Source organism: Carettochelys insculpta, chromosome 9 (assembly GCF_033958435.1).
Source record: "Carettochelys insculpta isolate YL-2023 chromosome 9, ASM3395843v1, whole genome shotgun sequence".
NCBI classification, from domain to species: Eukaryota; Metazoa; Chordata; order Testudines; family Carettochelyidae; genus Carettochelys; species Carettochelys insculpta.
Genome location: NC_134145.1, coordinates 6,390,983 through 6,418,657, shown reverse-complemented (window position 1 = coordinate 6,418,657; position 27,675 = coordinate 6,390,983). Strand labels below are relative to the sequence as shown.

General features: G+C 47.3%; 1 protein-coding gene across 1 annotated transcript; it reads right to left on the bottom strand.

The window, feature by feature from the left end:
- Nucleotides 1-2,012: 2,012 nt before the first annotated feature.
- On the bottom strand, nt 2,013-27,369 carry LOC142017420 (cytochrome P450 4B1-like). Its single transcript, XM_075002238.1, has 12 exons — nt 27,160-27,369; nt 24,651-24,792; nt 22,242-22,286; nt 20,273-20,400; nt 18,186-18,310; nt 17,953-18,107; nt 16,294-16,400; nt 13,620-13,810; nt 12,711-12,844; nt 5,470-5,534; nt 4,538-4,620; nt 2,013-2,872 (listed from the first exon to the last, which is right to left on the bottom strand). The coding sequence occupies exons 1-12, from the start codon at nt 27,343-27,345 to the stop codon at nt 2,704-2,706; spliced, it is 1,530 nt and encodes a 509-aa protein (XP_074858339.1). The 5' UTR covers nt 27,346-27,369; the 3' UTR covers nt 2,013-2,703.
- Nucleotides 27,370-27,675: the final 306 nt, after the last annotated feature.

Below are 27,675 nucleotides of genomic sequence, written 5' to 3'. Positions count from 1 at the left end.
ACTAGTGGTTTTTATATAAAGTTGGTCACAGGCTTATTAGCAAAGCTCTGTAAGTAAGGGCGAGCCAGGTGTCCTGTTGAATACAACGTTAAATATCAAGGGATACAGGATGCAGCTCCTCTGTTTTACATTTTCTTAATCAGTATTTTTGATTTGATTTTTCTACTTTAAAAGTATTCTTAAGCCTTCATAAAGCAATTATTCCAGCTTCCTACATATTGTACTGAAACAAAAACGTTACAGCAGACCCCTGACTTAAGCAGAGGTCGGGTTCTTGGCCACCCCACGTAAGTTGAATTTTTGGGTAACTTGGGGAGTTATCTTTGAGTGGCAGGGAGCCAGGAACCAGGCATCAGCCTGGCTCCTGGCTCCCCTCCACTGGCGGGACCCAGGAAACTGGCCAGCACATTGCTGATCAGTTTCCTGGGTCCTGCCCTTGGAGGAGAGTTGGTGACCAGGATGCCCTCTGGCTTCCAGCTCCCCACCTCACTTGCAGTTTCCTGGGTTCCACAAGTGGAGGGGAGCCAGGAGCCAGGCTTCTGCCTTGTTCCCAGCTCCGTAGCACTCCCTAGGATCAGGAAACTGCTCCTGTGGGGGTGGCAGCCAAGAGTCAGGCTGCAGCCCCTGACAGGAGGAGTTTCCCTGCTTCTGTCGGGGTGGCAGTTGGATTAACCTGAAACACATGCAACTTGCTTGCATGTCTCTCGGGTGTTTACTGTCTTTTAAACTATTCCAAACAGTTTAATATGCTCAGAACAAAGTTCATTGCTTTTAGGAAAAAGGGAAAACTAATTTATTTGTGGGATCTGCATAATAATAGACGTTTGTCCAACTATCTGGAAGAACAGGAATGTTGTCTCTTTAAGGGTTCTCTTGAGCTGGAGGTTGAAACGAGAGCAGGGATGGGCAAGAAGACTTTAGAAGCAAGTTTTTGTACTATTGTAATTTACACTTAAAATGTATATTTTCGATAAGTGAGGTCTTTTAAAGAATTTATTTAATACACTTCAGTAAACTCCCTTATATCCAGCAACCCAGAGACTGGGAGGTTGCCAGATATTAAAAAATGCCGCTTAACAGAGAGGTGGCTGCAGGATCCCCGGTAAGGGGGCAGAGACTCCTCTGTCCCCATAGCTAGGAGCTGGCTGGGGCAGTGGGTTAGAGGGAATTCTGGCAGCTCTGTGGCTGGGAGAACTTGGCAGGCTTCTGGGGCTCTGCCAGCAGTACGGGGCTGTGCCAGCAGCCCAGCAGCCAGGGCAAAGCCAGCAGCCTTGGGCTCTGCTGGCGTGTGGGGATGTGCTGGTGTGCAGGGCTGTGCCTGGGTGCTGGGCTCTGCTGGCAGTCCTGGGGGGTGGGGGAATGATGGTGGCCCTAGGCTCCACCAGCAGCAGAGCTCCACTGTGGCCAGAGGAATTCCAGGAGCCCGGGGCCCGAGATCTGGCAGCTGCAGCCCCAGGCTGGGGAGGAGCCAGCAAGGGCTGGTGCTGATTGAGAGTTCTGATATAACCAATACTGGATATGAAGGAATTTACTGGATGTGAAGTTGGATGTTGAAGCTCCAAGCCTTTACAGCTGAATGCTCAGATTGTACACCTAAAATCCATGCAAGGATTACTTAGAGACATGATTTTTATAATTTTCAGGAACATATCCAGGCTCTGCCTGGCCTCCTCTGTCAGGGCTGCCTCCCCACTCTGATCCTCTGAGTGTAGCATGTGGGGGCCTGCACAAACCTTAAATATACATTGCCTCTACAGGCTTTGCTTTAAAAAGCTCCCCAAGGTCACAGATTCCCTGACTTTGCAGGGCAGGGAGTAATTGCTGAAGCCACCAAGTGAGAAAGTCCCCCTTAAAACCCATGAAGATACACTTGGCTATCTCCCTGTGGGGTGACCCCCAAGCTTCACCCTTCCCTGAGGAGATAGCTTGGAAACAAGAGCTGTAATCTGATAGATGACCCTTGGGTCTAGGCATGTACACAAACTCTCCTCTAGGACACAAGAATCAAATCATTGCCTTAATAAAGTAATTTATTCCTCAAGAAAGAAATGGAAAAATATCAAGAAAGTAAATAAATGTGCTTGCTTGCTAGATGTAATTAAAGCAACTAAAGATTATCAATATTAGAGCACAGAGAATTACTTCCCTGGGATGCAGCTTAGAATTCACACAGTGGAGGGGGACAATGTATCAGTCAGCCTGAGAAATCCCACACCAAAACCAAAATAAAAACAACCTGGTTGTATCTAACTAAACATTTACTTTCTAATTACATATCTATGTGCTGATCATGAGATTGCCAGGATCTTTCCCGGATTCATTGAAGCTGCTTAAGATCAACCATTGTTGTCTTTCTTCTCTGCATCAGCCACACAAAGACCCCTCAGATTCCAATTGTTTTCAGTTCAAAATAATTTCCCCTTCTCCCATTGGCTTACTTGGCTGTTCCTCGCAGAGACCCTCCACCCCCCTGGATTTAACCCTTTACAAGCATTCATTCATGACACCCCCCCAAACCTGTTCAGCCCAGCTCTGAGGATAGGGAAAGATCTAGACAAAGCAGCGGGTGCTGAGAATTGCAGGGAGGCTATAGAAGAGGTTGGCTGAGGCGAGGCTATCCAGTAAAACACACACTGGCTCCATCCGTTGGAAAGGAGCCCATCCTGCTGACTCCCCATGTGGAGGCCCATGGTGCCTGGGACATCAGTGAAGTTTCTTTAAGAAGAGGTGGATCCCATTGCTGGACTTGAGGACCAGCTGAGGAATTTGCTTGACTGGTTTGGCTGGATCAGGAGAAAGCTCAAAGCGGAGCAGAGTCAGGGCCAGAGCCACTTTCATCTCGTTCATGGCAAATTGCTGCCCGATGCAGTTCCTGGAAGAGGGAGGGAAGCCTGTAAAGATGGATGCTCTTGCTTAGCAATTGCCTTTCATTCACAAATGTATCCTAAGGTAATCTGCTAGCAGAGTGGCCCAACCCAGCATTTTGGGCCAGTGACCATCTTTCATGTGTAGTAAAGCAACTGTCACAAAGGGGTTCTCATCTCAGCTGGGGCTTTCGGCTGCTACTGCTATGTAGCCTAGAGGAATCCCATTGCCCTTCGTTTTAGTGCTACCACTATGCGATTCAAACATGGCAGCTGTTTAATCGTGCAGTGCAACGTAATTGGGTGGTTTTGGGCCAAGGTGTGTGCAAAAATGCTCTTTCCCACTGACCCTGCAAGAAAATTGATAGTTACTCCCCCACTGTAGTGCACAGGGACAAGAGATGGATGCTGAACACAGTGGGAGATTTTGCCAATGGCCACATAGCAATTAAGCATCAAATTCCCATTGGCTTGCAGTGTACTGAACTGCCGTGTGTGCCAGGAATGCCCTCTCCCCACCCGCCAAGCAAATGAGAATTCTGTCCCACAAGTGATGGATCTGGATCTGCTCTGTAACCACCCGGGGCAACCTCCTGCGATCGGATTATTTGGATGCACATGGTGCAAATATTTTGGGTTACGTTTAGTAGGGGGTGGTTGGGAAATGAAGCAGGGAGGTGAAACGATGACTCAGAATAGGCCACATTTCCCCAAACGCTGATGTTAAAGGACAGTGCCCGGTGAGGAAAAGGCCTATGAAAGCCTGCAATCAAAAGGTTTGTTTAAATAAGGACACTCTTCTGACAGTGGGAGCCAATGTGTCTAATCTTTTCCACCCGTATCAGGAATAAATGTTATGTGCACAAAAACATGTGCAGATGTACACCAATAGAAACGTGTGGCCAGCTGTGGGTGCTCTGTTAATCAGTAGGGCAGCATTTAAATCTGTCCTAGGTGGCTGCCCAAGCCCACTATTTACAGGGAACGCTGGTCGGGGTGATTGTTTGGGGGACCCAGGCGAAGACACAAGCACCCATACAGATGTCAGGAAAAGTGAGGCCTGCCCGGATTCCCGGCGGGGATGGTCAGACTTTAGGTGAGTTAGCCAGGCGGGCAGGCGGCTTGTTAGTTTGGAATCTTTCCCTGCCAAGTGGTTTCTTCCTACTGTGAAACAACCAGGGCTTTGGTTGTAAGCATCTGGCTGGTCACTGTAAACCACTGGTCGCAAAGCCCCAAAGGGAGGAACTGCAGGGGTCTGAACTGGGTTGGACCGGTTGGCCTGCTCTGAGAGAGGGAATTGCAGAATTCCAACCAGCAGAGGCCCAAGAGCTGAGGGAGTCACTCAGAGACCCCAAAGGGTGCAGCCAGCCCACCATCACACCTGCCAAAGGACTATGGCATGTCACATGCCCTGTGGAGCCTGGGCTCTCCAGGGGACCGTTCTGTGGGCATTGGGAAGAGGACTCAGACCAGGCCAGAGAGTTCAATCACTAAGAAGGACACACTGGTTTGATGTTACTGTAGAGGCTCCCCCTTTCCCCTCCCTGTGTGAAAGACACAACCGTATGGAGCCACCACATCAGGCTTCAGTGGGCATCAGGAACATGCTGGCAGAAAGCATTGCTTTGTTTTCAGCTGACACCACCCCGAGAGAGAATGAAATATCCCCCCACCGTGCTCCAGCAGCGAAGGGCACAAACGCATGGGAATGCCTCCTGGAGGAGTTCTCTGGTGAAAACCTCATGGGGTCAAACACCTGCAGGGAGAGAGTGAGTTCAAAGGTCTGTGGCAAAGGCTTTTTGTCCTGAAACTACGGTACTGCTCGGCTTGATGCCAGCAGCTGTATAAACTCCAACCCTGCGCCTGGTGACATCCTTCCCCAGGATGCAATGTCAGAGTCCAGTTTCAGCCGAGAGTTGCATGGGCTCCTGACGCTGCAGCCCTGATGCAGGGGAGGAGGTGGAAACTCTTCTAGGACACCAGCTGTGTGACTGGATGGTGACCTCCCCTCCCACCAAGGGCCAGTCCCTCCTTAACGTGAATTGTAGCGACCAGGGCCATTAAGTCACCCTGTAAGCTGTGGAGGTTCTGTCTTAACACATGTCCTGTGCCGCCCCCTACCAAGTGGGTGAGCCCTTTTGCAGAGACCAGAGCGCTACTGCCCCTTCCCCGCTCTGCTGTAAGTACTCTTGAAAATCTCACCCACAGCTTCCATGTGACTGGGAGGAGTTGCTGGTACAACCAAGAGGTTCCTTTGGTATATTTGCCCCACAAACACTATGAAGCAGTATTCTACTGAGTGCACCTGGGAGTGTGTAAAGACAGGCTGTTCCACCAACTACTGTGTCATTTTGTGACTCTGAGTCGTTAGGCTGAACGCCTGTTTTGCATATCTATTGCCTTTCTGGACAGACGTGAATAAGATTGCCAGCCATCTCAGCATGGTCAATATTACCTTGGCTTTGCAGAAGAGGAAGGCAGACGTGAGCAAGGCATTGCTCAAGGAAAGATATGGTAGAACCAGGCAGAGAAGCCATCTCTCTTGCTGCCCAGCCCTTTGTCTCAACTAGGAAATCACATTTTCTTTGTGTACAGTTAAACGTACCTCTGGATCGTCCCATACACTTGGGTTCCTATGAAGGGAATAAATATGTATGACCACCAGAGAACCTGGAATTAAAATAAGAAATACTTTGGTGACCTCACAGGACAAACATCTGTTTTTAGCACAGCGTGAGATCCTGTGGAATACCCTTAGTCTTCTCAGCTAACGCACCTTCTAGCTAAGAAATGCCTTGAATCATTTTCACATGCAGTCAACCCTCAATTTCATGGCCTAATAGTGGGGAAGGGGTGTCTGTTAATGCTGAATGTCCATTAGAGCCGAATGGTTATACTGTATGATGATGCTCTGACCTTCCCAGCCCATCACTCACTCCTGTCCTCTGCCCCTCTTCTCTTCCCTGCTCCTGCCCCATTCGTTCCCCCACACCTCCATCTCCCTCTCCCAGTTACCAGGAGAGGAGCTGAATCCTGGCCTGGCTCCTTCCACCTCCTGCAGCTCTCAGCACTGCGGTTCCTCCAGCCCCCGGCTCTGTGCCTCCCGCACCAAGGCAGAGCGGTGGCTGCCCCCAGCCTGACAATGGGCAGCGGCCTCCGACACCATGGCTACTGCTCAGCACCACTGCAGGCAGCGGTGTGCTCCATGTATGCGGGGCTGAGGGAGGAGACCTCCTGCGTTCTGCCACAGCCCCATCCTGGATCCTCTGGCCCCAGCTGCTGCGGTGGCAGCTCTGGTGAGTCTTCAGCATTTATTTGGGGGGTGGGAGCTGGCAGACAGCGTCTGTTATTTCCAAAGTCTGTTATATCAGGGTCTGATAAATCAAGGGTTTACTGTACATGTTTTCGCTGCCTTTTATCCTGCAGAAGCAGCGTCAAACTACAGGAGAATGAGCTGGGGTGTAGCCTGGCTCACGTCTCATCAGCAAATGTGATAGGTCTCAAACTGGTGAGTAATGATCACTGAGCGGTGGGTTTGGAGTGAGGTCCCAAGGGCCCTACCCTAGCAGACACTCTTATGAACAGGCTGGAAATAAACAGAAAAAGATTATTGAACATGGGCGGATGAACCCAGACGGGAAGAGTGGTAAATAATGGCAAAGACAGGTCCCTGATTCAGACCAATCTGCGTCACTTGGTAAACGAGGCACAAGCAATCAATATGTTTTGTAATGCTGCCACGTTAGAAGTAGATCCGCGGCTCTAAAGAACAGAGGCCCAGATGAAGGACTCTCTCCTGGGAAGGAGGGACTGACAAACATTAGTCAATAGTGTGCATAATCAGCTAAAAATGAGCTCCCGATGCGATGCTGGGATGCACCAGAAGAAGACTCCTGAATCAGGTAGAGAGGCTACTTTTTCCTCTATTTGTCACTCAGAGGACAAGCTTGGATACTGCGTCCATTTCCAGTGTCCGGAATTCAAAAAGCACAGGGATGAATTAGAGAGGGTTCAGAGAAGGACCACAAGAATGATTGAAGGATTTGAAATCATAGAATCATAGAATGCTAGGACTGGAAGGGACCTTGAGAAGCCATCGAGTCCAGCTCCCTGCACTCATGGCAGGACCAAGTACTGTCTAGACCATCCCTGAGAGACACTTATCTAACCTGTTCTTAAATATCTCCAGAGATGGAGATCCCACAACCTCCCCAGGCAATTTATTCCAGTGTTTGACCACCCTGACTGTTAGGAACTTTTTCCTAATGTCCAACCTAAACCTCCCTTGCTGCAGTTTAAGCCCATTGCTTCTTGTTCTATCCTCAGAGGCCAAAAAGAACAAGTTTTCTCCCTCCTCCTTATGACACCCTTTTAGATACCTGAAAACTGCTATCATGTCCCCCCTTAATCTTCTCTTTTCCAAACTAAACAAGCCCACTTCTTTCAGCCTTTCTTCATAAGTCATGTTCTCTAGACCTTTAATCATTCTTGTTGCTCTTTTCTGGACCCTTTCCAATTTCTCCACATCTTTCTTGAAATGTGACACCCAGAACTGGACATGATACTCCAACTGGGGCCTAACCAGCGCAGAGTAGAGTGGAAGAATGACTTCTTGTGTCTTGTTCACAACACACCTGTTAATGCACCCCAGAATCATGTTTGCTTTTTTTGCAACAGCATCACAGTGTTGACTCATATTTAACTTGTGGCCTACTATAACCCCTAGATCCTTTTCTGCCACACTCCTTCCTAGACAGTCACTTCCCATTCTGTATGTGTCAAACTGATTGTTCCTTCCTAAGTGGAGCACTTTGCATTTGTCTTTATTAAACTTCATCCTGTTTACTTCAGACCATTTCTCCAATTTGTGCAGATCATTTTGAATTTTGACCCTATCCGCCAAAGCACTTGCAACCCCTCCTAGCTTGGTATCATCTGCAAACTTAATAAGCATCCTGTCTATGCCAGTATCTAAATTGTTGATGAAGATATTGAACAGAACTGGTCCCAATACAGACCCCTGCGGAACCCCACTTGTTATACCTTTCCAGCAGGACTGAGAACCATTAATAACTACTCTCTGAGTATGGTTATCCAGCCAGTTTTGTACCCACCTTATAGTAGCCCCATCTAAGTTGTATTTGCCTAGTTTATCTATAAGAATATCATGCAAGACAATTATCAAATGCCTTATTAAATTCTAGGTATACCACATCCACCGCTTCTCCCTTAATCCACAAGGCTCGTTATCCTATCAAAGAAAGCTATCAGATTGGTTTGACATGATTTGTTGTTTGCAAATCCATGCTGGCTGTTCCCTATCAGCTTACTACCTTCCAAGTGTTTGCAGATGATTTCCTTAATTACTTGTTCCATTATCTTTCCTGGCACAGAAGTTAAACTGACCGGTCCATAGTTTCCTGCATTGTTCTTATTCCCCTTTTTATAGCTGGGCACTATATTTGCCTTTTTCCAGTCTTTTGGAATCTCTCCTCTCTCCCATGATCTTCCAAAGATGATAGCTAATGGCTCAGATATCTCAGATACCCTTTCACCTCTTTTTGAGTACTCTAGGATGCATTTCATCAGGCCCTGGTGACTTGCAGACATCTAACTTTCCTAAGTGATTTTTAATTTGTTCTTTTTTTATTTTATCTTCTAACCCTAGCCCTTTCCCACTAGCATTCACTACGTTAGGCATTCCTTCTTCAGACTTCTAAGTGAAGACCGAAACAAAGAAGTCATTAAGCATCTCTTCCATTTCCAGGCTTCCCGTTACTGTTTCTCCCTCCTCACTGAGCAATGGGCTGAGCCTATCCTTGGTCTTTCTCTTGCTTTTAATGAAACCAAGCCTTGTAGTTATAAACTCGAAGAGCTCAAGCTGCCTAGATTAAAAATGGGAAGACTAAGGGATAATGGGACAGAGTGTAAGCACCTGCCTGAGGAACTGATGTTTAATAATGGGCTTTTCAATCTAGCCAAGTTGGCATTTATCAGTGGTGCTTTAATATAGCACTCTTCAATGCTGTTTGAAAATGTTAACCAAATCTCTTGGTGAATCTGAGAAAAGAAATGCAGCATTTGCAGAGAGCAGAAACTTAAAAACGCCTCACAGTCTTTGAATATACACTCATCCCTCACTATGGCTACGTCTACACGTGAAGTCTACTTCGAAGTAGCTTATTTCGATGAATAACGTCTACACGTCCTCCAGGGCTGGCAACGTCGATGTTCAACTTCGATGTTGCGCAGCACCACGTCGAAACAGGCGCTGCGAGGGAACGTCTACACGCCAAAGTAGCACACATCGAAATAAGGGTGCCAGGAACAGCTGCAGACAGGGTCACAGGGCGGACTCAACAGCAAGCTGCTCCCTTAAAGGGCCCCTCCAAGACACAGTTGCACAAAACAACACAAGATCCACAGAACCGACAACTGGTTGCAGACCCTGTGCATGCAGCATGGATCCCCAGCTGCAGCAGCAGCAGCCAGAAGCCCTGGGCTAAGGGCTGCTGCCCACGGTGACCATAGAGCCCCGCAGGGGCTGGTGAGAGAGCATCTCTCAACCCCTCAGCTGATGGCTGCCATGGAGGACCCCGCAATTTCGATGTTGCGGGACGCACAACGACTACACGTTCCCTACTTCGACGTTGAACGTCGAAGTAGGGCGCTATTCCCATCCCCTCATGGGGCTAGCGGCTTCGACGACTCGCCGCCTAACTTTGATGTTAACTTCGAAATAGCGCCCGACACGTGTAGCTGTGACGGGCGCTATTTCGAAGTTAGTGCCGCTACTTCGAAGCAGCGTGCACGTGTAGACACTGCTTATATATGCACAATTGGTTCCCGGTTTTCTGCTCATAAGCAAAAACCTGTAAGAGGGACACTGAATTCCCTTTAAAATGCATGTAAAAGTTTCTGATTCATTCCAAGTGCTCTTACCTCTGGGAAGAAGCGACAGCATGTGGTGCTGCTTTTGAAAGGTAAGTGAACCTTGGGTTGCGGGGGGTTGGGGAGGATCGAAGGCTGGGGGCAGGTTGGGGACATGAGCAGGAGGGAGGATTAAAACCTGGTGGCGGTTGGGTCTGTGGGGCAGACAGGCAGGGGGGTTCAGGCTGCAGTGGGTTTTGGCCATGTGGCCAGTGGGGGGTCAGGCTGCGGTGGGTTGGGTGTGTAGGGCCTGTAGGGGGCCAGGTTTCAGTAGGTTGGGGCTGCAGGGCCGGTGGGGGGTCAGGCTGCAGGGGGTTGAGTGTGTAGGGCTGGTGGGGAGGTCAGACCACAGCGGTTTGGGGCTGCGGGGCTGGTGGGAATCAGACTGCGGCGGGTTGGGGCTGCAGGGCTGGGGGGCAGGGTTCAGATTGCTGCGGTTTGGGGCTAGAGGCCAGTGGGGGGTCAGACTGAGGCAGGCTGGGGCTGCAGGGCCAGTGTGGGTACAGGCTGCGGTGGGTTGGGGCTGTGGGGCCAGTGGGGGTTCAGGCCGTAGTGGGTTGGGTGTGTAGGGCCAGTGGGGGCGGTCAGGATGAGGCAGGATGGGGCGGCAGGGCGGGGTAAGGCTCGTCTTAGTGGGGGAGGAGTTCTCTCGTCTAGTGAACAAAGGTAGGTGTATGTGTCCCTCGTTTAAGCGAGTACTCGTAAGTAAAGTTCTTGTTTAATGAGGGACAAGAGTACTTGTGTGACTGTCCTACTTTCAGGGTAAGACTTGCACAACTTCACCCTTTCACTTTTGGCTTGTGGGAGTCGGGGGGTGATCTGGCCCTGAGTGAATTGTATATTTTGTTGATCTTATGCAATAGCTAAACTCTTTTTGTAAAAATATTACACTCAGCAGTCATATGTGGGTTCCTCATGGAAGTGATCCAAATTCCACTGCAGCTTGTGGGGGAAAAACATCCCATAACCTTCAAGCATCTTTGGATCAAGACCGGTGCATGCAAGACGATGAAGTTCAACATGACGCAGGAGCAGACTGCTAACAATGTCGCAAGATTTTGCATGAGAAGCAGGTAATGTTTAGACAACTGGGCAAGAGCAAAGGGAAGAAGGGTAGATGTGCCTTAACATATTTGCTTCAGGTTAATATTTCACCAGCATAGTTCTCAGTTATTAGGCTAAAGGTGACTTCCACCTCTGACCTACTGCAGTGTGTTTTGTGGAGATAGCAAGAATACCCCATGTCAGGAAACCCACAGGAACAGCAAGGTACAGAGCACACACAATGTGATGGCAGCAAAGAAACACATTGATTGATTTGCATGGTGGGGTTAGTTAGGAGGGTTCAGGTTAGGCTGAAAAAGGTGGTGGCGGGGTTAAGACAGAGGGGCAGTAGGTAGAAGGGGCAGAGTGGGTGTGAAACTGGCGAGAGGAGGACAAGGTAGCGATGGAGCATACGGCCAATCGGCACAGAGCAGGTGAAGTCAGAGAACTCTGCAGCTTTGACCAGAATGTCCAAAGGTCCCTGCACTTGGTCCCACAAGGCCCCCTAATGCAGGGGCGGGAGGCACTCTGTAAGTAATCTAAGTCATTCAATGCATATGCATGGGATAGGACAGCATGCACTGGCCATGGACATTGCAGGCTGGAATTAAATGCCACTCTCTGTTTGCTTGCTTTCTGATGGTTGGATGCTTTGGTTTAGTATTTTGCAATGGGCATAATCAAACCCATCTCACTGAGTGAAGAGAGGAGAAACAGCTGGAGAATTTGGTAAGATCAAGACAAGGCGAGCAGAACGCAATGTGAGAAAGCACAGGGTGAAATTTACTATAATGTCCTCTGTGGTTCATTTTAAATAATAAAGGTTTGCTTTGGTAATAGACACCTGTAATCCTCCATCACTCTCAAGATCATAGAAGACCGAGATGATAGGGTACTCAGTTTTGTAAATTTCTTGGGCCTGGCCAAAGCACAGTAAATCATGGGAGGCTTTCCATGGACTTTGAAAAGCTTTGGATTCAGCTCGGTACATACTGTTCCTCAACATTTCTGCTTGTACTGAGTTGATGAGAACATGCCATGAGCAATTCTGCATCAGTGCTCTGTCATACACCCACGCAGTCTTGTGGTGTGATCTTGCCCAATGAGCTTGACAACCTCATCCCAGCTCTTCCAGAAATGTCTGAGCTACATGCAGAGCCTATGGAGGAGGAACTTTCTCAAGCTCTTGATGCTTTTTCCAATGGAAAAGCACCAGGAAACAACAGAATTCCTGCTGAAGTCCTGAAGGAAAACAAGGTGTGTGGGTTACTTCAAATCTTATTGAAGTTGAATGGCATTTGGTTACCTAATTCCCTTGAAAATCCCAAGGATTCTTTTTATTGTTTATTAGTTGCATTATGAGGATATCCAGAAGCACAAACTAAGAAGGAAGTCCCATTTGCTAGGCACTATTGCATGCACATGAGATATTAATTGGATAAGTACAGCAATGTGACAATGCATGTTGGATTGTCCAAGGGAAGCTCACCTGAGGCAGACAAACAAGGCCTTAGGAGCCTCACAAATCACCCAATGGAGAGCAGTGTGGGTTAGATTAGTAGTCTCCGAGATAGGGTAGGCAGCAGTCCCAGAAACTCTTCCCAGGATGAATCCCCTGCGGGCTCAATCGGGCAGACAGGTACAAGAAAGTGCAGTTTGTCCTGGTGAGCTCCCTATGGACAAGCCAACATGGAGCCAGATGAGGCCTCGGGAGCCTCACAGATCACTCCACCTAGGTCTTGGCTTTACCAGGAGGATTTTTTCCCCTCTGACTGTCATAAAGCACATTCAGGGACAAACTCTGATTTCAACATGAGTGAAAAGTGCCTGGCTGAAGTTAGAATTGGACCTTAGCAAAGAGGCTAAACAGACCTTCGGGTAAGGTGCGGCCATCGTGGAAGGTGATGGGTTTGCTGAGCTGTCGGCCCACTGCAGGTACCGGCGGGTAAAGGCGAAGGCTCTCCTTGATGCACATGGTGCTGTAAGTCATTTTGCCAAGGTCATCCCTGAAAGCAACCAAAGGTGGACACTATGAATGAGGAACAGCTCCTACCACTACCAAGATAATGGCTGGCAGCATCGACATCTGCCAGTAAAACACACACTCCTACTCTTTTTGTTGAAACTCAGAAAAGTGATTTTCTAGTTAAAGAAGAGAGGCCTCCTGGGCTCTCTTCCCACCTCTGTAATACTTCCTGCAACAGACTGAGCAACTTGCTTGATAAGCCAGTGAATCAGTTTCCCCAGCAATAAACTTTTGGTTCTACCTTTGTACAGTGCCTAGCACAATGGGGTCCTCAGCCATGAACTAACTCTGCTTCACACGGTTGTGGTTAGGCTCAATCTATTAATTACAAGGCACTTTGACACCCTTGGAGGTAATCGTTTATGGAAATGCAAATGTTTACTATTTGGGATTCCATTTAGCAATAAATGTATCAGATTTGTTTTATTCCTAATTCAGTTGCAAACTCCAAGTGCGGAATTCAGTCCTAGTGTAACTGAGGGGAACTCCCTCAACCTCAGCAGTTTACAATTCCTTTTCCAATCAAACGCCAGTGTTTTATTAACTACGAGAGAGAAACCAAAGATCTGGAACTGAACGGCTTTGAGCACAAGGGAAGTTAGGATCTGCCTTCAGATCTGTCGTTTGTAGCATTGCCATGTGAAATGTTGACCCTTCGGTGTACAGCTTGTAAAACAGATCCATTTTAATTCCTCAAACATTCCTAAGAGAACAATTCAACACCAATGATGCTAAACCAGTGAGGCAACTCTCACCATTGAACAGTGTCTCTGTCTCCCAGAATCTCCTGGATCTCTTCCCTGCATCTCTGCTGGTGCTCTGGGTGCAGGGCCATACAGTACAGGAGCCACGATATGCCACTGGCCGTGGTATCGTGACCCTCAAACATAAAGGTGTCCACCTCCGCCCGTAGGTCTCTGTCAGACAATCCAGCTCCGTTTTCATCCTAGCAAAGCAGCCGGGTAAATAATCCCCAGACAATTGTTAATTTAATGAGGACTCTTTTACAATGAAAAAATACACCTTAATTGCTGGCGAAGATCCCAGGTATGCTTTGTCATGTTTGCACAGGAACTCAGAAGACACACCCCTGGAAGCAATGGAATAGCACAAGTAAATACCTATTATAAATGCAATCAGAGTCAGTTCCTTTGGATACAAAGACAGGCTTTCCCCTTCTAGGACTGCGAAGGCTGCAGAGATGAGACAGAACCCGAGCTTCTCATCAACAGGGTGTCAGGTGAGAACTTTCTGCGCTGCCACACTAAATAGCAGCCAACAAACTGAAGCAGATGTGAAAAAATCTAACGCCATTCTGGGGTGCATTAGCAGGAGTGCGGTTTGTGAATTGCGGGAGACAAGGGATCCACTCTGTTCAACAGTGGTGAGGCCCTGGTTGGAGTCAGTGTCCAGTTGTGGGTGTCACGCTTGAGGAAAGATGTGGACCAGGAGAGAGAGAGAGTTCCAGAGAGAGAGAGAGAGTTCCAGAGCAAAGGGTGTCACGCTTGAGGAAAGATGTGGACCAGGAGAGAGAGAGAGTTCCAGAGAGAGAGAGAGAGTTCCAGAGCAAAGGGTGTCACGCTTGAGGAAAGATGTGGACCAGGAGAGAGAGAGAGTTCCAGAGAGAGAGAGAGAGAGAGAGAGTTCCAGAGCAAAGGAAGAAAATGATGGCTGTTTTAGAAAACCTGAACTCCAGGAGGAAAGGTTAAAAGAGGGGCCTGTTTAGTTTTGAGAAAAGAAGACAGTGAGAGGGGCCTGGGAATTATCTTCAACCCTATTAAGGGCTGTTACAAAGAGGATGGAGAGGAATTATTTTCCCTCGGTACTGGAGATAAAGCAAGAAGTACCAGGGTTAATCTGCGGTAAGGGATATACAGGTTAGACCAGCAATTCCCAACCTTTTCAACACAGCGACCCATTTTGACAGCTCAGTAAGACTGTGCGACCCAAGGCAATTCAAAACCTGTGGGGGTGGGGAGGAGGTTCTCCCCTGGGGAAAAAAAAGTTATAAACCCCTGGCAGCCCCACACCCCATCTGCTGCCCCCAGGCTGAAACCCCTCACACCCCACATGCCCCCCTCGACCTACCTCACACGAGCACTGCTGCTTTCCCCCCGCTGTTCCTTCGCTGGATCATTGCCACCTCCTCTCTGTGACCTCCCAGCCCTCCGGCTCCCTTCCCCCACCTGCAGTGCGGACACAGATACAGTACTCTAGGGAACCAAAGTGGGAAATTGCCCAGTTACCTATTGTTAACCTCTCTGGACATTCAACAATGGATTTAAAAGTAGGCATTCTTCTACAAAAGAATTTTACCATAAGATTACAGAGGGAAACATCTGAATTGGAATTCATTTATAAATATGACACATTTAAATGAGGCCCTAACAGGGAGCTCAACTATCTTGTATGTAAAAGGGCAGTTTTCCCACCATTGATGTTCTCAGAAATGGTACACATCCATCATATCTTAATTTCTTTGTCTGCCAGTCCTGCTAGTGAGAGGTAATCCCGCTTCCTCTTTTTCCCTCTTCTTCCTTCACCCACTCTCCCTCCCTGCTTTATACACCCTGGATTTTTAAGTCTTGGTTTGACATAGTCCTGGCTGGGATGATTTAGATGGAGTTGAGCCTGCTTTAGGCAAGGGGTTGGACTAGATGACCTCCTGAGGTCCCTTCTAGCCCTAGGAGTCTATGATTCTATGATTCTAAGTGCCTACTCCAGTCATCTGAAGCGGTGGGTCTTACTCACAAAAGCTCATAATGTCATACATTTGTTAGTCTTTAAGGTGCTACTAGACTGCATGTTATTTATTTTACTCCTTGTACAAATTCAGTCACTGAGCACCGTCCTTTGCACATGCTCCCTTGACATCTCTTCTCTTCACTTTCAACCTACTGCAAGCTGTCAGGATTGATGGGAGAATATATATGATGGGAAGTTATTGTCGACACTATCCAGGTGTCTGCTGTTGACAGGTAAGGCCACATGGACATTGCTTGGCCATTTACACGATTAATTCAAATGCTCAATTTGGCACACAGAAGAATATCACATGTGGAAAAGTGCAGCATTGATGTCGACACTTGGGAGAACCTTGCCCAACACCATCCCCAGTGGAGAACAGTAATCCATGAGGAGGTGGTGAAAGTTGAGATGTTTCACCTCAGTGCAGACAAGGCAAGGTGGAGAAGAAAAGAGGGGCAAAAAACTGCCACGTGCCCCTCCAAGAGCTACTTACACCCACCCTTTCTGTGATAATACCTGTGTTGGCTCCAGAATCAGGCTGATCAGCCGTCAACAGACTCACAAATAGGAGGGTGATATGAAGACATCCTACTCATTATTGAGTGACTGCCACGAGGATTCAGTAAGGTAAGGCCACATGGATGTTTCTTGGCTGTTTACACGATTAATTCAAACACTCACTTTGGCACAGAGAAGAATATCCAGAAAATCCACGTACTTCTTCTTTTGAATCTTCTCAAGTTCTTGTTGATCTTTGAGGGACTTCTTTCTCTCTTTTATTACTTTATCTGTATAAGAGAGTGGCAAATCAATTAGCTTCACGTGGACATCACCGAGACTTATCCTGGAAAGGTCAGGCTGTTGAGCAGTCAAAGGTTAGTTTCTGGTTATTGCAAACATTGAAATGGACATAAAGAAGATAAGTAGAAGATGTGGTCTTCTAGAAACCAGTATTTGAAAGACTTTGTGTTTCTGAAGCACTGTCCCTTCCATTGAAATACCTCACAGAGGCTACGTCTACACGTGCAGCCAACATCGAAATAGCTTATTTCGATGTTGCGACATCGAAATAGTTTCGATGAATAACGTCTACACGTCCTCCAGGGCCGGCAACGTCGATGTTCAACTTCGACGTTGCTCAGCCCAACATCGAAATAGGCGCAGCGAGGGAACGTCTACATGTCAAAATAGCACACATCGAAATAAGGGTGCCAGGCACAGCTGCAGACAGGGTCACAGGGCGGACTCAACAGCAAGCCGCTCCCTTAAAGGGCCCCTCCCAGACACAGTTGCACTAAACAACACAAGATCCACAGAGCTGACAACTGGTTGCAGACCCTGTGCCTGCAGCATAGATCCCCAGCTGCCGCAGAAGCAGCCAGAAGCCCTGGGCTAAGGGCTGCTGCCCACGGTGACCATAGAGCCCCGCAGGGGCTGGAGAGAGAGCATCTCTCAACCCCCCAGCTGATGGCCGCCATGGAGGACCCAGCAATTTCGACGTTGCGGGACGCGGATCGTCTACACGGTCCCTACTTCGACGTTGAGCGTCGAAGTAGGGTGCTATTCCTATCTCCTCATGAGGTTAGCGACTTCGACGTCTCGCCGCCTAACGTCGAAGTTAACTTCGAAATAGCGCCCGACGCGTGTAGACGCAACGGGCGCTATTTCGAAGTTGGTGCCGCTACTTCGAAGTAGCGTGCACGTGTAGACGCAGCTAGAATGTTACAACCAGTGGATTTATTATGTCTGTTTTGCAGTTGATCAAACTGATCTGAAATTCCACAGGAAATCAGTAGCAGAGCTAGGAGGAGAAATCAGGCCAAATCCATGCTTTGTGTATTTCCACTGAAATTCATGAAACTCCATAAGAATTGGATTTGGCCCTAGATCTATTGACTGCTAGCCATGTGCCTCAGTTTTAAAGCCTTGCTTCTTCCTCAGGGATTTAGGAAAAAAAAAGGTTCTGCAGGTTTTCCTTTCATAGATTATCTCTTGTGATAGACCAGTGAAAAATAGATTAATCCCATCAAACTTTAGGACAAGAAGCAATGGGTTTAAACTGCAGCAGGGGAGGTTTAGGTTGGACATTAGGAAAAGCTTCCTAACTGTCATTGAAATAAATTACCCAGGGAGGTTGTGGAATCTCCATCACTGTAGATATTTAAAAGCAGGTTAGGTAGACATCTACAGGGATCGTCTAGATGGTGCCTGGTCCTGCCATGAGGGCAGGGGACTGGACTCCATGACCTCTTGAGGTCCGTTCCAGTTCTAGTGTTCTATAATTCTAGGCAACATCCTGTGGTCAATAGGAGACAAAAAGGGAAGAACACTGGGAAATACCTGTATGCCGGTGTGCAAGTCGGCAGGCCTCCTGAAAGCGGCGTCTTTGAGGACTGATTCGATACAGTAAATCATTATGAAATGGAAAAAAGTGGATTCTATGAAACACCAGGTAGGTCAGATCATATACAGCTTTGATGTAGCCATCTGAGTCACTGAAGGAAAGAGACAGTTATATAAGGCGAATATGGGTTTTGTGGGGGAAGAACATTTTCATTAGGATTTAAAATCACCTGTCAGTCTGGCAGTTGCTGTGACAACTGAAGGCACATTTCATGATGCTGTCCAGGGTCATCAAGCTGACATGTTCAAAGAGCTCCACTGACTTAACCTGTGTGACCAGATGTTCCCATTTATCCTAATGGAGGAGACAGAGAAGGACAGGAATCTAGAAAAGGTTTGTGTGAACTGGAGGTCCTGTCCACTGCCCTTTTGTTCTTTTCATTGCTTTCCATATTCACTTTCTACCCCACTAAGGTTGTACGGAATGTGAACAGGGATTGGAATTCCCTTGTGAAATCAGGGGTTACGGGATTATTTATTAGTGGCCAGAGAAGAGGCAGAAATGAAAAACGACATCTGAATTCTTCTTTCCTGATCTCTGAAGTTGGTAAGATGTAGGTCTGCTTCTGGGCTTTGTTGTTCTGGACGTGAAGCAAATTTGCAACCAGGGCAGGAGCAATTCATGGGCCTTTCTGCTTACAAGTTCTTTTCATGATCTCCTGAGATCATTTTCAGCTAAGTGAATAGAAACTGATCTGTGTAACAGATTTTGATCCATTATTTTTGGCAGGAGTGAGCTCCCAATCTGAGAGGGGAAGGGAGAATCCATATGCAGTGGTGCATTGTTGATCTAATATATTTTCTATAGTATCTGTCACCTTTGCGCAAATTAGTATACAGCAGATATGAGCAGAAATCAAGGTAGCAGTTTGAGCTCATTTTTATTGGTTTCCTAATGGGTATGATTCAGCAGCCAGCCTTTCATCATAAAGGAATGTCATCTGAGCAAAATTTAAATGCAAATTAAGCAGAAACTAAGTGACTCTGCACTGGACAGGGAAAGATGGAAAGAAATAGTGCGAGAGGCATCAGACACCAATGGGCACTGACCCCACAGTTATTGATGATGACGATCATGATGATGAAATTAATCAGATAACTAAGTCTGTCTGGCAGGGCATAAAGTGACCCTGTCTAGCTATGTTAGAGGGTGTGTCTAAAAGATTTTTTTGTTCAGCACCTGAATGGTTGCCTCTAGCAAATTGTATTGTTTGCCAGCCTTCTAAATAAACTAAGGCAAGTTTATTAATTAGCACCATTAAAAGGCGAGACATAATGGTTATTTGTGAGTGTTTAGAGCACAGCTCAAATGATGGTTGAAAAGCTGGAGCGATTTTGGGCCAAGATTTTCAGTGATGTAACTCTAGAGATAAACTTGGCTTAGATACTCTAATTATTATCAGAGACATAGGGAATTCACCACTCAAGCAAAAGAGAGTACAAGGCTGAACCTCTCTAATCTGGAACTCTCTGGAATGGCAACATCCATAAGCTAGCATGATTTTGGTTTGTCAGATGACTACTTATCATGCGCGTGGCCAAGTTTCCCATGGTCCCATAAAGTTTGTTTACAGTCACCAGTCCTGGCTCTCAGTGTTCTGTGCTGTTATTTAGCAGTAGTTTATTCCTAAATGTCTAAGAGCCCAGTAAGCAGTGGAAATGTTTGTAATGCTGCTAGACAATATTGACTTCCTGTGATCCTGCAAATTGTCTTGTCTAGCACTGGACAGGTCCCAAGGGTGCCAGATGAAGGAGGTTCAACCTGTATTTTGAGATGAAGGACTGTTTAAACAAGCTGGTGTAGTAGAAGGGGGTAGCTTATGAATGATGTAAAATAGTATATGGAAGCTAATAGATTTCTCCCTGTCCTTTTCTCTGTCTACTATTCTCTACGTTTGTGGGGATTTTTTTTACTCTGTTCCTCTATTTTACACTAATCCAAATTCAGTTTCTTCTCTGACAATCAGCCTAGTCTCCTAGTTTATCTTCTACGTTCACCATCTCCGGGCTCAATCGCATCCATCATACACTTTATTGGAAACCAGGTGACAGAAAAATATATTGGGCTGAATTCTAAGGTGATAAATGTTAGTGTAACTTCCACGGAATTACACCAGCTGAAGATGTGACCCCTTAGTTGTAGGGCAACTGTGGGAAGCAAGCTGGCCCTTCCTGCTCTGTCTCCTAATTGTTCAGCACCGGACCCAGTTATGTTCCTGGCTCTGCCACTGAAAGCAGCCATGGGGATGATTCCTACCAGCATCACTTTGGTAGACTCTGCCATCAGCGAGACATAAGGCTTCAACACGTCGTAATGAAACCCTGGGGTCAGCAGCTTCCTATGCTGAAACCACTTTGGCCCATCTAAGATCAGTAATCCCTGCCCTGCAAGAATATAAAAGCAAAGAGACAGATCATTTCAACATGCTGTGAGTTATTATTATCGTTTTTATTGCACCCATCATATTTCTGGTGCTTTGAAAGGAGGGAAATTTTAAAACAGAAATACAGTTTGAAACACTTTAATCCAGTCAGGTCCCAAGTGTGCTGGATGAGAGAGGTTGAACCTGTACTTAATTCTGTATCTAAGCAGGTCCTCAGTGGGTCACAGTCTGATAGATAGTAACATGAGGAAGGAGAGGGAGCGTGGACAACTTGCTGAGGGATTGGCAGGAACATGCTGTTGGACGGGAAGGGCATATGCAGGTACTGAAGCAAGGCAGGGGAAATGCGAAAGGAATCAGTATTGGATGTGGCACCTTACTGATCTGTGGGTAAGAACCACACAGGGCCCTTCAAGAAACTGACATTAGCTGTGTCCCAGCCAGGATGGAATTGCTATTGCAGCAACTCGAGCCGCTCAGAACCAATTTTAAATGAAAAGAGGCAAACAACTGAAAACCGAAAATACTTCGGCTTTCCAAAATGGAAAATTTCGGTTTTCCAATGAAAGCTTGATGGGTATTGCTTAATGACAACCATTTCCCCTTTGGTTGGAAACCCAACATTTTAGTTTTCTGCATTATCTTCCAGAGTTTTGACTAAAAGCAGAATTTGTTTTTGCGTGGGAGAGAAGAATTTTGCAACCCTCTCTACAAATGATATCTGCATGTATGCCAATACCCAGTGCTATGGAGTCACATGGTGCAACAAGCACTGGCAGTTGAGAGGAATCACACAAATATGCAGTGTAATCATGATGTCCCATGTGCAGTATTAAGGAACTCCGCATCCTTGTGCCGTGTTGAGTCTACATACGGACGGCTCAGTTTACAGAAAAAAAGAGGCCAGTCCTGCAAACTCAACCACATTTCTTAGGCTGTTTCGACACATGCCACTTTCCTCTGAAAGTGACATGCTAATAAACAGTCCGAAATGTGCCCCTGAGGCATGGATGCAAATTCCTGGCACCTCATTAGCATAAGGTCATGTGATTTGGAGTTCGGAAGACGTTCTTCCAGACTCCAAAACAGCGTGTAGAAGCGCAGCCCCCCCGGGTCTTCCGGAAGGAAGTCCTCCTTCTGGATGCCCCTTCTTCCTGAAAATTTTCAGGAAGAAGGGGCCTCTGGAAAAAGGACTTCCTTCCAGAAGAGCCCCCCTGGGGCCGCACTTCCACACATTGTTTTGGAGTCTGGAAGAACGTCTTCCGGACTCCAAATCACGTGACCTTATGCTAATGAGGCACCGGGAATTTGCACCCACGCCTTATTAGCATATTTCTGGCTGTTTATTAGCATGTCACTTTTGAAGAAATTGGCATGTGTCAAAACAGGCTTATTTTAGACTTAAGCTGGGTGTTTTCCTTCTCAGGCATCCTCAGTGACACCTGCCATTCAGGGAAACTTATGTGACTGAGGGTATCATCTGCCCTGCACAAACTTTATTGTGCATTGGTTATGGGTGAAGGTATTCGCTGGCATCTGAAACCTCAGATACCAGTCATTGTGCAGCAGGATTCTGGACTAAATAGAGAAATGGTTTAGTCTAGTGCTGACTAGTTACTCCAATAGCTTTCCATAACAGAATGGTCATCTTCTGTGGTTTTATAATAGCAGGGGAATAAAGTAAGTCAAAGTACAAGAGATGAGTGTGGCCCACCACAAACTGCTGAGACAAGGAAGCAAGAACGAAAGCTGAAACTCTCTGCTATCACACAAGGGCCTGACATGCCCTTGATTCCTTCATGTATCTGTTCAAGGGGATGGACAAAGCATGATTCCACATACCGATCCAGGGAATTAAGAATTTGTAGGCTGTCATATCCTTGGGATCTGTGAAATGCAACAGAGTAGAGAAATATAGGGTTAGGGGTTGACACACCATGCGAATAAAAATGTGGTTGTATTTCTGGTATGAATTCACTTTTCTAGTCATAGTGAAGGAGTTCAAGTAACTAGGAGATGAGAGGCACAAGATACTCCAGGGAGCCCGAGGAGGGAAGCACCCCATTGGCCACAGCCAGGGTGCCTTCCTTGTCTATCCATGGCCCCACTCCCTGCCCTGAACTCCCAGGGATGACTACTAAGCTTTCCCTCCACCCGAACTTCTGGGGACAACTATTAAGTCTTTTCTTCCTCTCTGCCCACCCTTCCTGGCCAGTCCCAGAGAAAAGAAAAAACTGCAAAGGTCGGGTCCCCACCCAAAAGGCAGGGATGAGTATTAAACCTTCTCCCCCGAAGTCCAGATATAATTAGATGCACACAGGAATGGGGAAGGTGATGGGAAGATGACATTAGAGATATGGGCAAACATAGGAAAGCCCTTGGAAGCTCTGAATGATTTTATTCTGGGGGAACATAAAAGTTAGTGGAGATGCTATTGCCAGATCATCTCATCTTCAAAGGAATTAAGATCCAAGCTATATCAGTGGTCACACTGACATCAATGATCCACCAGGACAGGTGTGCTCTTCTGGGACAAGGCAACCAGGGAATCGACTCCAGACATCTCAGAGAGGTCTCTGTGTCATTTTGTATCTTCACAAAACAAACCAAGCAGTTCTGTCACACCTTAAAGACTAACCCTTTTATTTATTAGGTAATGAGCTTTCATGAGTAAGGTCCACTTCTTCAGCTTATGGAGCAGAACTGAGAAATCAGGGAACTATTAAGCAAGGAGTGAGAGGGGATGGAGGAAGAAGGAGGAGGAGAAAAAAAGGAAAGAAAACAGGAGGGAGGATCAGGGAGTTATTTATCATTCAGAAGATCTCTGGGAAGAGTAAATTAAGTTAAGTGGGGTGTCTGCCTTTCCTGGGACTATCAGAGGTGGGGAAATTGTTCCTGTACTGTGTGAGATAATTGAGATCCTTGTTGAGACCCAGTGGTGGTGCTCTGTTGTTTACCCTCCTGGGCCTATCTAAAAGTAGCTGGCTTCTGGGTATTCTTCTGGCCCTGTTGATCTGTTTCTTTTCTTCTCCCAGTGAGTAAATTTTACAAACCCCTGGTAGGATCTTATAGTTTTTCCTCCCTGTCAGTGAGATTGAAGCAGATACAACCGTATCTTAGTGGATGACTGTAAACAATGCGTAGTGTAATATGTCCTGGATGGAATCTGGAGGCATGTAGGTGAGAATAGTCGTCAGTGGGTTTCCAGTGGGCTGGGGGCAGGAGCTGAGGGAACATAAAAGCCATAAAAATGTTGGCATATTGTGCAGGTTCCCATAGCAGTGCCACTGATTTGGAGGTGTAAATTATCCCCATATCAGAAATAGTTATAGGTAAGGACAAAGTCACATAGCTCAAGCACCAGTGGTGCCATGGTAACATTGGGATTGTGTTCTTTATGGCTTGTAGTCCATCTTCATGTGGAATATTGATGTAAAGAGCTTCTACATCCGTGGTGGCAAGGATGGTAATCCAGGGCTATGTCTACATGGCAGAGCTATTTTGGGATACCTTGGTATTCTGAAATAGCTACTCTGCGTCTTTGAAATGTGCTGGCTTTTTCTGAAATAATTTCTGAACTACCGAGTGCACTATTTCAGCACCCCTGTACTACTTGTTGCAGCAGGAGTAAGGGATGCTTTGAAATAACTCATTATTTTGACATTTGGTGCTGTTTAGACCATGTCAAATGCCAATTCTGACATGCCTATTTTGAAATAAACTCAAAATAAGATACGCAGCTTGAGCCACACAAATTGCATATCTTATTTCGAGTTTAGGGTGCCGTGTAGACGTAGCCCAGGAGATTAGGCTCATCTAGACTGTGACCACATTTAGCATGTACAGCAAAATCCTCTTCTTTGAAAAGCTTTTCGCATCTTGAGTGGAATCATACTGAAATATACCTCTTCAAGATGGGCACTGTCACAACCCGTAAGTACTACAGCTACAGTAATAATAATAATTAGAGCTTCCTAAACCAGAAAGGGAGAACAACCAAAAATTGTGGGATGTCAACTCATCCTGCCAACAACTTAGAAACTAGCAACCCCTGAGCTAAATGACATTTCTGAGGGAGCAGATGTCTGGTTCCGATTTCTTGTTGTGGGTGAATGTTTAAAGTGCCCCAATGTAACTGTGAAGAGCCAAGCATATGGGGACGGTATAAGGGGGAGAATCGTAATAGTCAAGAGAAGACACAGAGAGGGTGCCAAGTGCTAATTTTTCTGCGCTAAGATCCAATGACCTTACCTCCATGGCCAAACATGGCTTTGGCATAATCAGGGTGGTGGACTACTAAGAAAACCATGAATCTCCCAAGCCACACGGGGAAGGCATAGGGGTAAATTTTTGCCCAAGATAATATATTCTTCAATTCTTCAGCTTGAGAAATCTGCCGAGATAATGAAGAGAGTGAGAAAGAGAGAGACAGAGAGCTTAAGGCAATGGTGTCCAAAGCTCACCACACTTGTGGTTATTGTCTTTCCATATTTGCCACATAGACAAAATGTTATTCAACAATACTAGAAAAGTAAATCCCTTCTGGACTTTGAATTCTCACGAAACGGTGAGATGGTGCAATAATCATGGACGCAAGTGTGGCAACATGGCTCCTTGCAGCAAAGAGAGGCTAATTACGGAGAGGCTTTGAACCTTGCGTAGCCTGTAATAACCACCCTCTGGTGCCTCTGGGAGTGGCAGAGCTCAAGAAGTTCACTGCAGGTAATGTGTGGAGCTGCTGCCCCCATGCTTTAGAGGGTGTGATCACACACTTCCATCCTTGCCATGCCCTGCAGTGCTCCCTTTCAGCACGGGCAATATCAGTGCCCACAGGGGCTCCCTGCTGGCTGGCCTGGGAGAACGTCCGTGCTAATTGTCTTAAGTACGTGTGACGAATTTGAAGAATTATTATGAGTTAGATTTGCACGTGTAACCCACATGCCTATGTGTGCTTAACTGTCCTTTGTAGTGGTACCCAGATCACTTCATGGAGAAAAAATAAGCGTCCTCTATAGGCTAAGCTGAGAACCAGCTGGCCTTTAGCTCAAGTTGTAGAGGCGCCTGCACTAAGCTCCTGAGGTCTTAGGTTTAAGTCTGCCTGTAGTTCAACATGCATTTGCCAGAACTCAGTGCCCTATTCGCCACAGGTGATGAGTAGTGAATGCACTGGACACCAGGGAGCTTGGGTGACTCCATACAAAGCGTGAAGTGTCGGGGGGGGTATAGCCGCCTACAGGGCTGCCAACGGGATTGCTGGGCCACTGGTGGATGTAAGGTGAGGGGTGGGGCAGTAGCAAGGCTTTGGGTGGGCTTAGGGCAAAAGGAGTGAAATTCCCCTCAGCATGGAAAGTCTGCACCAGGTCAGCTGGGCCACTCAAGCCTTCTCTGCAGGAGAATGGGAGTGGGTGGGGTGGGCTTGTAAGGAGGAGCTGTGCACCTTGACATAGAGAAGAGAACCCCTGCTGGCCCCCAGCTGTCTGGGGTAGAGAGAATCAAAATCTAACACACGGTAGCTATGCAGCGCTAGAGGGAGCAGTGCTACAAGCCCGTCTCATGACCGAATACGCTAGCAGCTACAGGAACTGCTCCCCATGTGAACAGGGGAGCTTAGTAACTGTGAAAACAAACCCACACCTACTTCCTACAGAGAATTGCCTCTAGGTGGAGGCATGCAACTTTGCACATCACGTCTGTTCAATCTGACCCCCCAAGTTCTGCGTCTGGAAAGCACGTTGAATGATAAGCAGGCGAGAAGCCAGTGCTAAGTCATGGAAGTCTTTTTGCTTAAAGGGCTAAAGCTGAAAATTGGAGCCAGCTCTTACTGTGGCTACGTTGTTCTTAGCCTAGGGTGACTAGCCGTCCCGTATTTGGTGGGAGGGTCCTGTATTTGGGACGCCAAAAAGATGCCCCACCTTATTTTTTAAAAGGCACAAATTATCCTGTATTTGGGCCATTCCCCTGCTGACCTTTTCTGCCAGCAACTCTGCAGGCGCTGCTGCTGGCAGGAGTCACCTTCCAGGGCCTCAGGGAAGCTGGGCGGGGGCAGCTGCTGCATTGCTGCCACTTCCCCAGGGCTACTGGGGAGGGCTGGCAGCTGCGGCTTCCCCAGGGTGCACTGGGGGCGGCCACTTCCCTGGAGCTCTGGGGTGAAGGCCAGTGGCTGCCACTTCCCTGGAGCTCCCAGGAAGGCAGCCAGCGGCTACTGCCCCCTTCCCAGCTACCCAGGGCTTGGTGGCGCTGCCGCTCCCCCACATATCTCGCTATCCCGATTTTGGGACAGGGATCTATGGTTGCCCTAGCTTAGTCCCGCACAGACACAATACCGACATACAAGCCCAGTCCCTGCTAAAGGGTAGGAAAGGCAAGGCATCACTGGGGGCCCAATGACCTGACTTTAGAGGGACAATCTTGATATTCAGGGCAGCATGTAAAGAGTGGCTGGGGGAGGTTTACGCTCAGTCCCACTGCTTCCACCCAAAGCCTTCTCCCTTCTGGGGCCCCAGGGCTTTTTCTCCACACGTCCTGCACACCCCAGCAATTCTGTTGGAAACCTTGTAAGTGCCTACACCACCTGCTGTTTCACGCTTTGTATATGGTCACCCACGTTGCCTGGATCCTTGCCTGACAAGCAGATTCCACCCCCCCCAACACACACACACACACACACACACACTGTATTTACCCTCCCTCCACCTGCGCTCTGCCACACAGCTGGAGAGCGCACATAGGTATACGACCCCTCCACTCAGTCTTTCCCTACCTCATGATAGTGGCCGTAAAGCCAGTGATGGGGGGCACCTGGAAAACTCTCAAAGGCTTTGCAGAGCTGTTGCCGCTTGCGATAAAGCTGGGCTGCTTTCAGCAGCATGTAGATGATGCAGAACCCCCCAGCCAGGTAGAAAATCTGAGCGAAAGGGCTGGCTACTTTCTCCTGCACAAAAGCCATGGTCTTGCTTTTTCCCTAGCCTTGACAGGCTGTGAATCTCTCCCTGTAATCACGCTCCTTTCATATCAATGGTGAAAGCAATCTAACGCCGCCCCCTGCACGCCTCCCAGTTTGGAATGCAGTACCGTGGGTAAATCATGTTGTGGTAATATTAAGGAGCTGTCATTCTTTAATCCATTAAGTGTATGGCATGAGTTAAGTTAGAACATATGGGCTACACTGCCAATTTAGTTGAAAGATACAAAATAATTAAAATCATAGAGATACCTAGCAAATATTACGCTCCCAGTAAAACTTTCTGATACAGAAAGACAGGCTGCAGTCTGTATC

What these genes read in the sequence shown, in the direction of transcription:
- LOC142017420 (XM_075002238.1), bottom strand. Translation starts at nt 27,345, where the DNA reads ATGGCTTTTGTGCAGGAGAAAGTAGCCAGCCCTTTCGCTCAGATTTTC. An exon ending in ACTTGCACACCGGCATACAG is followed by an intron (nt 16,401 to 17,952) that starts GTATTTCCCAGT and finishes TCTCTTATACAG; the next exon opens with ATAAAGTAATAAAAGAGAGA. An exon ending in TGGCCGCACCTTACCCGAAG is followed by an intron (nt 5,535 to 12,710) that starts GTCTGTTTAGCC and finishes TTTTAATTCCAG; the next exon opens with GTTCTCTGGTGGTCATACAT.